The sequence below is a fragment of the Ochotona curzoniae genome, unplaced genomic scaffold, assembly GCF_017591425.1.
Source record: "Ochotona curzoniae isolate NIBS_2020 unplaced genomic scaffold, NIBS_Ocur_1.0 scaffold_2476, whole genome shotgun sequence".
NCBI lineage: Eukaryota > Metazoa > Chordata > Mammalia > Lagomorpha > Ochotonidae > Ochotona > Ochotona curzoniae.
Window position 1 is genome coordinate 19,269,330 of NW_024467095.1, and position 12,437 is coordinate 19,281,766.

A 12,437-nucleotide genomic window follows, 5' to 3' on the forward strand; every position below is an offset into this window, starting at 1 on the left:
ACGCGGATGCAGGGTCCCAAGGCTTTGGGCCGTCCTCAACTGCTTTCCCAGGCCACAAGCAGGGAGCTGGGTGGAAAGTGGCACCCATATGGGATTCTGGCGCTTTCAAGGCAACTACTTTAGCTGCTAGGCCATGGCGCCGGGCCCAGTTCTGACTTTCAAATGAAATAAATAAACCTTTAAAAAAATTCCTTATGAAGTCACCAGGTACTTTTTGTTTTAGGGAAAATTAAGAAAGAATGTCTGTGCTTTGTTTTGTCTTCTTCTTTGCAATGTTTAGTTTAAATGTTTATTTATTTAAAAGGCAGTAGGGGGAGGGAGGAGGAATAGGGTAGAGATGTTGTATCCACTGGCTCAAGTCCCAGTTAGCCTCAAAGGCCAAGTCTCAGCCGGGCTAAAGCCAGCAGCTCCGTCCAGGTCTCCCACGTGGTGGCGGGGCCGGTACTGCTGCCTTCCAGGCACATTAGTAGGGAGCTGGATTGGAAGCAGAGCAGCCAAGGCCTACTCCACACTTCGGATGCCACAAGTGGTGGCTTTATCAAATACCCATGATGCCTACTCTTTGCAGTACACCTCAATATGTTTTGCTATCTTTATTTTTGTGACTGTCTTTAAAAATTGATTATTTTCATTTTATATGAAAGGCAGGGAGAAAGAAAGAGAAAGAAACATTTCATCGGTTTCTTCACTCCCTAATTCCTGCTCAGTTTGGGTCTCTCCCAAGTGGGTGGCAGCAACCCAGGTAGTTCAGCCGTCACTCCTGTCTCCCAGGGTGTAGATGGGCAGGAAGCTGGATCAGAACGCAAGGAGCCAGGACTAGACTTGAACCAGGCATTCCTAATATGGCATGTGGGGATCCCAAATGGTGTCTAAACAGCTGCACCATGCGCCCATGTATTCTAATGAATGTCACTTATGGAAGCAAAGACAATTTGCACACTTACAGAAATGTAAAATGTCACAAACTATACAGAAACGTAAAGTATGCATATACATTGTAAGGATACATTTTTTAAAAACAATTATCCCTGTAAAAGAATTCTTTTATTTATTCATTTATTTTTATTAGAAAGGTGAATATACAGAGAGGGGGAGAGACAGAGAGGAAGATCTTCCGTCCCATGATTCACTCCCTAAGCGGCTGCAATGGCTAGAGCTGAGCCAATCCGAAGCCAGGAGCGTCTTCCTGGTCTCCCACGCGGTTCTCCCAAGGCTTTGGGCCATCCTCGACTGCATTCCCAGGCCACATTCATGCCGGGCACAAATTATTATTTTTTTAAACATCTAATATGTTTTCATGCATATTTCACTTATTGTACAACAATTTATTCAGCTACTGTTGAATAATAGGGTGCCTAGGGGGCTGGCACGATGATTCACCTGGAGAATCATCCACTTGTCAGTGCTGGCATCACATATGGGTGCCAGTCTGTGCTTTGGCTGCTCCACTGCCCATCCAGCTCCCTGATTGTGGCCTGGAAAGCAGCAAAGGACAGCCCAAAGCTTTAGGACCTGCACCGGCATGGGAAACCCAGAAGAAGCTGCTGGCTCCTGGCTTCGAATCAGCTCAACTATAGCTGTTGTGGCCATTTGGGGAGTGAACCAGATGATAGAAGATGTTTGTGTCTCTCCTTCTTTCTGTAAATCTGACTTTCCAATGAAAATACATATATCTTGGGCTAGGCACGATAGCGTAGTGGTTAAAGTCCTCACCTTGAATGTGCCAAGATCCCATATGGTTGCAAGTTCTAAACCTGGCAGTCCTGCTTCCCATTCAGCTCCCTGCCTGTGGTCTGGGAAAGTAGTCAAAGACAGCCCAAAGCTTTGGAACCCTGCACCTGGATGGGAGACCTGGAGGAAGCTCCTGGCTCCTGGCTTTGGATTAGCTCAGCAATGGCTGTGGCAGCCCCTTGGGGAGTGAACCATCGGATGGAAGATCTTCCTCTTTGTCTTTCCTCCTCTCTGTATATCCACCTTTCCAATAAAAAAAAAATCTTAAAAACAAAAAACATACATCTTTAAAAAATAATAATAATAGGGTCCAGCACGGTAGCCTAGGACTAAAGTCCTCACCTTGCATGGGCCAGGATCCCACATAGGTGCCTGTGTGTATTCTCTGCCAGTGGTCTGAGAAAGCAGTAGAGGATGGCCCAAAGCCTTGGGACCCTACACCCGTGCGTGAGTCCTGGAGGAAGTTCCTGGCTCCTGGCTTTGGATAGGCTCAGCAATGGCTGTTGTGGCCACTTGGGGAGTAAACCAGTGGTTGGAAGATCTTTGCCTCTCTCTTTTTCTCTGTGACTCTGACTTTCCAATAATAATAATAATAATAATAATAATAATAATAATAATAATAACCACCATTACTTTCTAAGTTGTAGATGCAACCATTGGGACATATGACCCTCCTCCGCCTGATGATTCACTCCCCAAGTGACTGCAATGGCCAGTGCTGTGCCAATCCGAAATCAGTAACCAGGAACTTCTTCCAGGTCTCCCACATGGGTGCAGGGTTCCAAGGCTTTAGGCCATCCTTGACTGCTTTCCCAGGCCTCAAGCAGGGAGCTGGATGGCAAGCAGGGCTGCTGGGATTAGGACCAGCACCCATATGGTATCCTGGTGCATTCAAGGTGAGGACTTTAGGCGCTAGGCCATGGCGTCGGGCCCAAAAATTGTATATATTTTTGATTATTTTTTTTAGTTGAAAAGTCAGATATACAGAGGAGAGGAGAGACAGCGAGGAAGATCCTCTGTCCAATGATTCATTCCCCAAGAGGCCACAATGGCTGGAGCTGTGCTGATCTGAAGCCAGGAGCTTCTTCTTGGTATCTCATGGGCATGCAGGGTCCAAGGCTTTGGGCTGTCCTCTACTGCTTTCCCAGTCCACAAGAAGTGAGCTAGATGGGAAACAGGGCTGCTGGGATTAGAACTGGCACCCATATGAGATCCCGGCATGCAAGGCAAGGACTTTAGCTGCTAGGCTACCACACCAGGCCCTAAAAATTATATTTGGTCCTTTTTCCACATGCTGATGTCTGATTTCATGATTTTGAGGCCTCTCAGCTACCTATCGCCTGGATCTTTGCCACTGTGGTCTCAGAGCTGTGTGATTTTTGTGATGGAAAAACCTCTGGAAGACTTTCAAATGGAAGAAGTATTCCTTACATCTTTTCTCAGCATCATAGGGTATATTTTTTCCGCCTAGGTTAACTTCACACCAACGAGCAATCACACCAATCCTTGCTCATAGTGGCCAGGCTTGCTGGTCTGTGCCATATTTCTTCTTTCCCAAAACCTGCCTGCACACCGCCGCCACGCCTCCTTTCACCCCACCCACTTTTCTCCTCAGAGTCCCCCCTTTTCTTTTAAATTTCCAACCAGCGTGACTTGCAATTTGCATAGACACACGGACAGATTTCTGGAAGCGCTAAGGAAGTGTATTGAAGTAAGCTGCCTTGGTGTATAAGTTTATACTTATTTGAAACCCCTAGTGCAAAGGAATATTCTAATTTCAGCAATCAACACCAATAAACCTTTGGATCAGCCATCCAATCTGAAATTGTATATATTTAAGGTGTAACAGGCAGAATAAAATGAAGAAAGGTGAGTATTCTTGTTTGTACTTAGGAATAAGCTTCAGTTAGACCCATTCCTATGTGTAGTAGGTTCTTTTCAGTTGGAATTTGCATTTACCATTCCAGCTGCCTGCTCCTCAGTCCCAAACTTCCTTCTGGGTGTGAATTTGATAAACTTGAAAAAGCAGGAATTCACCCCGAAGGAATTCGCGTGGCTATCTGAGTCCTCATTGTAGAAAACCGTGTTTTCAGAAGAGCCTGCAGGAAATCAGATTGTGTCTATGTTGCCCAAATAGGAATGGCAGTTCAAAGTTAACATCCCGGTTGTAGGGCGGGTAGGTGAGCCCCACGAAAATGCGCTGGCATCACCAGGCTGCCCCGTGTAAAGGAGGGTTCGCCCTGCCCCTGCCGGAGGTGGTTTAATACAGCCCTCCGCCCCTCAAGTCTCGGCGTTGCTCACTGCCGTAGTAACGGCGGATAGTAAGCGAGGGTGAGCACAGCACAGCCAGGCTTTTCTGTTGGCGTAAGAAAAGCTTCTGGAATCCCATATTTGTAACTGCTCTTCTGAAAAAAAAAAAAAACCCTGTATTTATTTCTGGCTTATTCTAGCCCCATTTTTCTTTCACTTTTTTTTTAAAGTCCTGTAAGAGGTGGCTGAGAAATACTCGGATTTTTTTTTTTTTGTCTCTTCATCACCACAGGCTGAATTAAAATCTAGTTGTTGGGCTGTCGTGAAGCATTTTATTCCTCAAAATGTCAAGGTTCTTTGTCTTACAGCTTTATATGAAGCCGTCCCGGTTTATGATTACTATTTACAATGACGTTATAATAACGAAACTACAACTGGAATTGGACTATCACGAAGTTGAACTCCATTGCTTTTCCTCCACAGCGCGAGCGGCGTCCTCTGCCCGGGTCTCCACACGCTCGCAGGGAGGGCGGATGGGCGACGGCGGCTGTGCCGGGGCGCCCCGAGGCACGCCGGGCTCGCTCTCGGGGGACGTTTTTGGGGTGTGTGTGTGTGTGTGCGTGTGTGTCTCCACAGCTTCCCCGGGGCCTCCGTCGCCCGGATCCCGATTCCGGATCTCTTTGTCCACAGCTTGCCTCTCTCCCGAGCCGGAGCCGGAGCCGGAGCCGGAGCAGCCGCGGGCTCGGCCGGCCGCCGCGTCAGAGCGGGAGGGGCGGGGGAGGGGCGCGGAGGGAGCCCCGGGCGGGGGGAGGGGCGGTGAGGTCAGCGGCGGCGGCGGCGCGTCCGCGGGCGGAGGGGAGCGGCGCGTGCGCGGAGCGGGCCCCGTGAGTGGCAGCGGCGGCGCGCGAGGGGCGGGTGAGGGGCCGGGGAGCGGGGGGAAGGGGCGGGGGCCGGCGGGGCGGCCGTGCGTGTGTGTGCGTGTGCGTGTGTGTGTGTGTGTGGGGGCGGGCGAGACGGCTGCGAGTTGGAGAGGTCTGTGGTGCGGGTCGCCCCGGGGGAGCCCCGGCGAGGGCCTGGCGCGGGCCGCGGTCGTGTGTGTGTGTGTGTGTGTGGTGTGGGGGTGTACACGACACACAAGCAGAAAACTTCCTCCTCCCCTGCCCCGGGAGAGCGAGTGTGAGAGAGAGAGAGAGAGAGAGAGAGAGAGAGAGAGAGAGAGAGAGAGAGAGGGCCAGGCAGGGAGGGGGCGGAGGGGCCGGCGCTCGCGCAACCCCGGAACCCACAACAACAACTGGAGCAGCTGTCAAAACTTCGCCGCCGCCGCCGGGGCCTGCGGGGGAGGGGCGGGACCCCCACGCCGCCCCGCCGGGCCCCCTCCCTCCCCGCGCCGCCCCGCCGGGCCCCCTCCCTCCCCGCGCCGGCCCCCTCCCTTCCCCCCTCCTCCCGCGGCGGGCGCCCTGGGGGAGGGGCGCGGGCGGGGAGCCCCTCGCGGCCGGCTCAGCCTCCCCGCCCCGCAAGCCGCCGGCGCCCCGCCCGGCCCCGCAGCCGCCCCGCCCCGCCCCGCCCGCCCGCCGGGCCCGGCCGGCCCGCCCCGCCCGCCGCCCCCCGCCGGCCCCTGCGCGCCGAGGTGCGCGCGCCCGCGCCGATGTGTGTGTGAGTGCGTGTCCTGCTCGCTCCATGTTGCCGCCTCGCCCGGTACCTGCCGGTGCCGCCGCCGCCGGTGCCGCCGCCGCTGCCGCCTCCGCCGCCGGCGCTGCGGGCGATGCGAGAGGCTGAGCCGGGGAGGAGGAACCCGAGCAGCAGCAGCTGCGGCGGCGGCGGGAGGCGCCCCCCAGGAGGAGGCCCCGGATCCATGTGTCTTTCCTGGTGACTAGGATGTCGTCGGAGGAGGACCGGAGCGTGCAGCAGCCGCAGCCGCCGCCACCGCCCCCCGAGGAGCCCGGAGTCCCGGCCCCGAGCCCCGCAGCCGCAGACAAAAGACCTCGGGGCCGGCCTCGCAAAGATGGCGCTTCCCCTTTCCAGAGAGCCAGAAAGAAGTAAGTTGAGTGCGGAGGGCGCCAGGCCGGGCCCGAGCTGTCACCGGGCGCCCGGCCCGCGGCCCCCCGCGCCCCGCGGCCCCGGGGGTGGGGGCGGGGCGGCCCGGGCGGCGGCCCCGCACTCTCCACTTTTTACTTTGGCCTTCTCGCTGCTGCTGCTGCTTTTTTTTTTTTTTTTTTTTCCCCCTTCGGGCTTCTCTCTCTCTCTCTCTCTCTCTCTCTCTTTTTTTTTTTGCGGGGTGGGTGGGTGGCGTTGATATTGCCTGGGAGATTCGTCTTGGCCTAACAGGATTAATTTAAAAAACAAACAGCGACGCACGCCCAGGTGTTTTCCCCCTCGGACGAATTTCGTGTAAACTACAAAAGCCGTCCGCGCTCTCGGCAAACTCCGGAGCTGTCAAATCGCCGCGGCCGGGTGGGCTCGGGGGGCGCGGAGGGGAGGCGGCGGCCGGCGAGGGGGCTCGGCAGGCAGGAGAGCGCCTTCCCTTTGTCAGCTGGCGTTCCTGGAACTTTTCGGGATCCCAGCCCTGTGTTTTCTTGTTTAATGATAGATTAGGAAGCCATTTGACTTCTTCCTCCACCCCCTCCCCCCACCCCCGGAGCCGCACTGCCCGGAGCACACAAACCCTGCTGTGCGCTCGTCGCCTCGCGCAGGTGGAAGCCGCGCAAGTTTGGGGGTGCCTTCCGTGGGGCCGACCCTGAAGAGCTGCGGGGGAGCCCTGCCTGGCTGACCCCCCGAACTCGCGGCGGAGGACTAGGCATTTTTTCGTTGGTTTCCCAGCGTACCCCAGTGCCTTAGGTGTCTACAATGGTCTTTTTAAAAAAAAATTTTTTTTAATACCATAGCGGATAAAGGACAACTTTTGCCTGTAAATTAAGAAATTCTTGCTAGCGCCAGGGAGTCCCTGGGCTCTCCCGTGGGCCCTTCCTTTGGCTGTCTCTCCAAGTTGTAGGGTGGCGTTTGCTGCTTACTCATTTCATTGTCGGACCTTCTCATGGAGCTGTCGCCAGTGGAGGGGTTTGCTGGGACGTGGAGGAAGCCAGCACGTTTATGGATGCGCTGTTTCTGTGGCTCGGATGTGTTCTTTTAGTAATCGTGTTGTTACGTTTAGGGATTTGGAGTAAAAAATGGTAGTGTTAACTGAGGCACAGCCAGGGGTGTGGGACCCTTCTAAGCTCCTGACTGCGTGGACTTGACCTTGCCTTGCCTTGACTGTGAAAATGAGTCAGGGCTTTCACCCTGCTCCCATATTTTTTTGCTAGCCCTTTCTCAGCTGTGACAAATCAGGAAGGCAACAAGTGCGAAGTGTGCATTACCTGTAATAGGTTAGGTGGGTTTTTTTGGTGGGGGGAACAAAGTTAGAGTTTGTTTATTATGCAACTTATAATGTGGATGTAAAATGCTATTGCTACTTATGTATGAACTGAAATTTAGAGAAGGTAGGTGGAGTTTTAAGACTTCCCTGCCCTTTTTCAATCACTGGAAGCAGGTGAAATTAGCTTTAACTTGATTGCTTTGTATTTTCACTGTTTGAAAGGCCGTTCTTGCTTTTTCCGAAGGTGTTTTCGAATTTTTACCCTAGAGAGTGAAGCCAAGTGTTGTCCCATCCCTAGCTCGCTCCTCTTGTTGTAATGAGCTCATTTGTATGACTGTGGCTCCTGGCTGCACCAGAAGAGAAGTTGATTTATTAGAGTTTTTACCACCTTATTGTTTAAAATTTTCTCTCATATTGTGAATGAAAAAAGGTGGCCTTTTGAGAAGTTTGAAAATTTCCACAGAGTGCGTATTGTTGGTTAAGCCACCACCTGCTATAGTGCTTGTCTCTGCTGCCCCTGTTGTAATTCAGCTCCTTGGTAGTTCATTTGAGAAGGCCCAAGTACTTGGGCCTCTATGCACATGTGGGAAAACTGGAAGAAGCTGCTAGCTCCTGGCTTCACATCGGCTCAGCTGGGGCCTTTGCCACCACTTAGGCTGCAAACCAGCAGATGGAGGATCTTAGGCTGCAAACCAGCGGATGGAGGATCTCTCTGGTCTTTCCTCTGTAAATCTGCCTTTCCAGTAAAAATAAGTAAATCTTTTTTTTTTTTTTTTTAAAGTGGGCTTCTTCTGAAAGGAATAGAATCACTTGTATTGTTAAAAAAAAAAAAGTTTTCATTTACTTAAATGGCAAAGAGAGTGATAGAGTGAGAGGTTGCCTTCCGTGTGCCTGTTTGCTTCTCAGAGGACCATAACTGCCAGGGCCGGGCCAGGCCAAAGCCAGGAGCCAGCAGCTCCCTCGGGGCTGTCTGAGTGACTGGCAGGAGGACAGGTGCTTGGGCCGCCAGCTGCTGCCTCTCGGTGTGCATTTGCAGGAAGCTGACCCTGAAGTGGAGCAGCCTGGCCGCCAGCTGCTGCCTCTCGGTGTGCATTCACAGGAAGCTGACCCTGAAGTGGAGCAGCCAGAACTGTGCTGCAGAGTGGAGGGGTCCTGCATCAGTTTTAGAAACATGGGATTGGGATCAAGATATCAAATGGAAAGCAGAGACGGTTTTTCACTTGTGCGTCTTTCTGGTATTCGAATTCATGGCGAAAAGACCCTGGAGTTACATGGTGAAGACCCTAAAGTAAAACTGATGTGTCACCAATGTAATGTAGGTTGGCTTATGGAATTGGAAAGAATCCACCAAAGAAACGCAAGCTAATATAGCTTGTGCAGTGGAGCAGAGATAAGGGTTTTTCAATTGCTTGTGTAGTGGCTTGTGTTAAGGTAGACATAATGCTTTATGATGTTTTTGCTATTTTTTTCTTTATTTTTTTGTGACTTTTTGATAGAGTGAATTTTGCATGTCTGTCTTTGGATTTCACAAAAAACATGCTTTGTACATTACACTTTGGATTTTGTTGTTGTTGTTAAAGATTGATTTGGAAGGGCTACCGAGGGGGAGATGAAGGTCTTACCTGCTCACTCACTCCCCAGCACTGGGTCGGGCCGAAGCAGGGAGCCAGGAAGCAGGACCTTCCCTCTGGATTTCCTGTATGGGTGCAGGGGCCAAACATCTGGGCCATTCTCCAGTGCTTTACCCAGGTATGTTAGCAAGGAGCTGCATTGGAAGTGCAGGGCCCAGGACAAGAACTGGCACCTGTGTGGGATGTTGGCGTTACAGGTGGTGGCTTTTCATGCTACGTCACACTACTCGGCCCTGAGCTTGGATTTTTACTAACTAACTAAAATTAATATAGCATTTTCTTCTTTTGTAATGGTAGCTAATTTTTCTTGTAATGTCACGTAAGCTGTGTTTAATATTAACCATGATTACTTGAAAATTGCATGCAGTACCTAAAGTCAAGAATTTTGAATTGAAGCTATTAATATATTAGAGACAGAGTTTGTTAATTTTAATTTTTATCAGACAATGGGCAAGAGGATGCCCACTTGTTCACCCTCCAGATGTCCCAGGTGTCCCAGATGGGTGGCAGGAGCTCAGTTACCTGAGCCATCACCACTGACTACCCGTGGATTCAGGACCAGGAGCTGGCTATCAAACCCAGGCATTCTGACACATGAAACAGGCATTGTTTGGTTAAGATGATTTTTTTGGGAAGTCAGAGATACGGAGAGGGAATGAAAGAGACAGAGATCTTGTCTTTCCTGGTTCCATTTCTCTGCAGTGGACAGGGCTGGGCCAGGTGTCTGTCAGGTTGAAGCCAGGGGCCAAGAGCTTCATCGGGGTCACCAACTTGAGTGACAGGGGCCATCTTCTGCTGCTCTTTGCTAGACCACTGAGCAGGGAACTTGATCTGGAGTACCTAGAACTTGAACTGGGGTCCATTTGGGCTGCTGGTGTTGGCAAGCTGTGGCTTTAGTTACTGTACTGCAACACTGGCCCCAGAGGTAGAGTTTGAAAATTTGGGTATAAGTATAAATAGAAGGGCTGGTATGATGTTACAGTAGGCTAGGGAGCTGTCTTGCAACACTGGCATGGTGGATGGAAGTGCTGATTCAAATCCTGGCTTATCTGTTTCTAGTTGAGCTCCCTGCTAATGAGCTTGGGAAAGAGCTTGAGACCCTGACACCGAAGTGGGAGAACCGGGGGAAGCTAAGGTCTCATGACTATAGCCTTGACCAGCCGTTGTGGCCATGTGGGCATGAACCAACAAATGGAAAATATGTAATTCTCTCGTCCTCTCTTTCTTTCTTTTGAAAACATTTATTTGAGGCCCGGAGCAGTAGCTTAGTGGCTGATGTCCTCACCTTGAACATGCCAGGATCCTATATGGACACTGGTTCTAATCCTGGCAGCCCCGCTTCCCATCCAGCTCCCTGCTTGTGGCCTGGGAAAGCAGTCGAGGACGGCCTATGGCCTTGGACCCCTGCACCCGTGTGGGAGACCCAGAAGAAGCTCCTGGTTCCTGGATTGGCTTGTCTCCAGCCATTGTGGCCTTTTGGAGAGTGAATCATCAGAAAGAGGATCTTCCTCTCTGTCTCTCCTCTGTATATCTGATTAAGTAAATCTTAAAAACTATTTGAAAAGCAGAGTCACAGAGAGGCCAGGCCAAACCAGGAGCCAGGAACGTCTTCTGGGTCTTCATGTGGGTGCCAGGGACCCAAGCCCTGGGCCTCTGCTGTTCTCCCAGATGCACTTGCAGGGAGCTGGATTGGAAGTGAAGCAGCCTGAAGCAGTCCGGATTCCAGTTGGCACCCATATGGGATGTGAACCCTGTAGGAGGCCCTGTAACCCATCAACTACTGCACTGGCCCCCTTTCTTTTCCTTATAAATAAGTAAAATCTTAAAGAGTATAAATAGGAACTTCCTATTGTACATATTGCAGTTGTAAAATTTATGCTTGTCTAGTAAGTTTTCCTTAGTTGCAAAGACCACTTAATTATTGGTTATTTGGAATAGTTCATGAGCTTTGTGTGTATACACACACACACACACACATATATATATATATATTTTTTTAACATTTATTTGCTTTTTTTGTAAAGGCAGATCAGATTTACCAAGAGAAGGAGTGACAAAGATCTTCCATCCCAAATTAGCTTCAAACCCAAATTTGGGTTTACTTTCCAAATGGCCACTACAGCCAGAGCTGAACTGATCCAAAGCCAGGAGCTAGGAGCTTCTTTCAAAGCCAGGAGCTTCCTCCAAGTCTCAACTGGGCGCAGTGGCCCAAGGACTGAGCCATTTTTTGCTACTTTCCCAGTGTTAAACAGGGAGTTCGATTGAAAGTGGAGTAGCTGGAATGAAAACTTGCCCATTTAGGATGTTGGCACTGCATCTTGGAGGATTAGGTTGTTTTACCACCCCACCAGCTGCTGAGTCAACTATCTACATCCTGGACCACTTTCTTTTCTTTTCAGAAAACAGTTACTCTTATTAGAAAGCCACCTGAGCATTATTGTCTTAGAAGAGTTGGACATAGTAGTGATATTATGGGGATCTGTAAACGAAGGCCATGCAGCCGGTTGCTGGTGCTTCTCCATATTTGTGAGAGCCTTCCTCTCATGATCATACTTAGATGAAGTAACACAAGGCTCTACTGCATCAGAGTAGATACATTTAATAAAAGATTTGTAGTATTGATATTGTAATTAGTATTCATACTTTCTAATGTAAATTTGTAGTTTTTATGATAGAAGTTCTTTATGTTTTCAAGAAATAAGATATGTGGAAACTGTGGTTTCAAGTCCCTGGCAGTTAATAGGCACTGAAACGTTCTAAATGAGCTGATACCTGATCCATGACTGTCAGTCTCTCTCTCTCTCTCTTTAAAGATTTATTTTTATTGCAAAGTCAGATACACAGAGAGGAGAGACAGAGAGGAAGATCTCATGTCCACTGATTCACTCCCCAAATGGCTGCAATTGTTGGAGCTGAGCTGATCCCCAGCCAGAAGCTCGGGACCTCTACTAGGTTTCCCACATGGGTGCAGGGTTCCAAGGCTTTGGGCCATCCTCAATTGCTTTCCCAGGCCACAAGCAGGGAGCTGGATGGAAAGTGGAGCTGTCGGGACATGAACCAGTGCCCTTATGTATCCTGGCAGATGCAAGGTGAGGATTTAGCCACTAGGCTGTCATGCTGGGTCCTATATTTAGTTTCTTATAGTTCAGAACAAACTGTTATGTAGAATGATAAATTCTATAATAAAAGATTGCACAAGTGCAAAGGAAATTTAAGGGAATCCTGAAGAGTGCAAACACACTTTAGTGATTCTTCTTAGGATGGAGTTGAGGCTGGGGTGGGTCTTCTCCCTTAATATCCCCCTTTAAACATGAAGGAAACAATATGGAAACAATAGTCTTACCCACTTTCCTATAGCCCTTGAACCTTTTTACCCTAATTAACTATGTAAAGATTGTAAAAAATATAACAAAGAAAGGAAAAAAGAAAAAAGGATAGAGTTGAGGAACCAGATATTGCATTTATGTAATAAT

At 50.1% G+C, this 12,437-nt stretch overlaps 2 protein-coding genes across 16 annotated transcripts in view; one reads left to right on the forward strand and one right to left on the reverse strand.

The window, feature by feature from the left end:
* Window positions 1-4,429: 4,429 nt before the first annotated feature.
* Window positions 4,430-5,835, reverse strand: LOC121170704 (basic proline-rich protein-like). Its single transcript, XM_041001944.1, has 2 exons — window positions 5,681-5,835; window positions 4,430-5,015 (listed from the first exon to the last, which is right to left on the reverse strand). The coding sequence occupies exons 1-2, from the start codon at window positions 5,833-5,835 to the stop codon at window positions 4,430-4,432; spliced, it is 741 nt and encodes a 246-aa protein (XP_040857878.1).
* The window catches only part of KMT2C (lysine methyltransferase 2C), a 203,594-nt gene continuing 196,029 nt past the window's right edge, over window positions 4,873-12,437 (forward strand). For 11 of the 15 annotated variants that reach the window (XM_041002319.1, XM_041002316.1, XM_041002323.1 and 8 more), the window contains exon 1: window positions 5,656-6,017. In XM_041002319.1, coding sequence (XP_040858253.1) covers window positions 5,857-6,017 — 161 coding nt within the window. In that variant the 5' untranslated portion in view covers window positions 5,656-5,856. Of the gene's footprint in view, window positions 4,897-5,641; window positions 6,018-12,437 lie in introns of those variants that run through there. The other 4 variants (XM_041002321.1, XM_041002328.1, XM_041002313.1 and 1 more) reach the window with 3 other exon arrangements.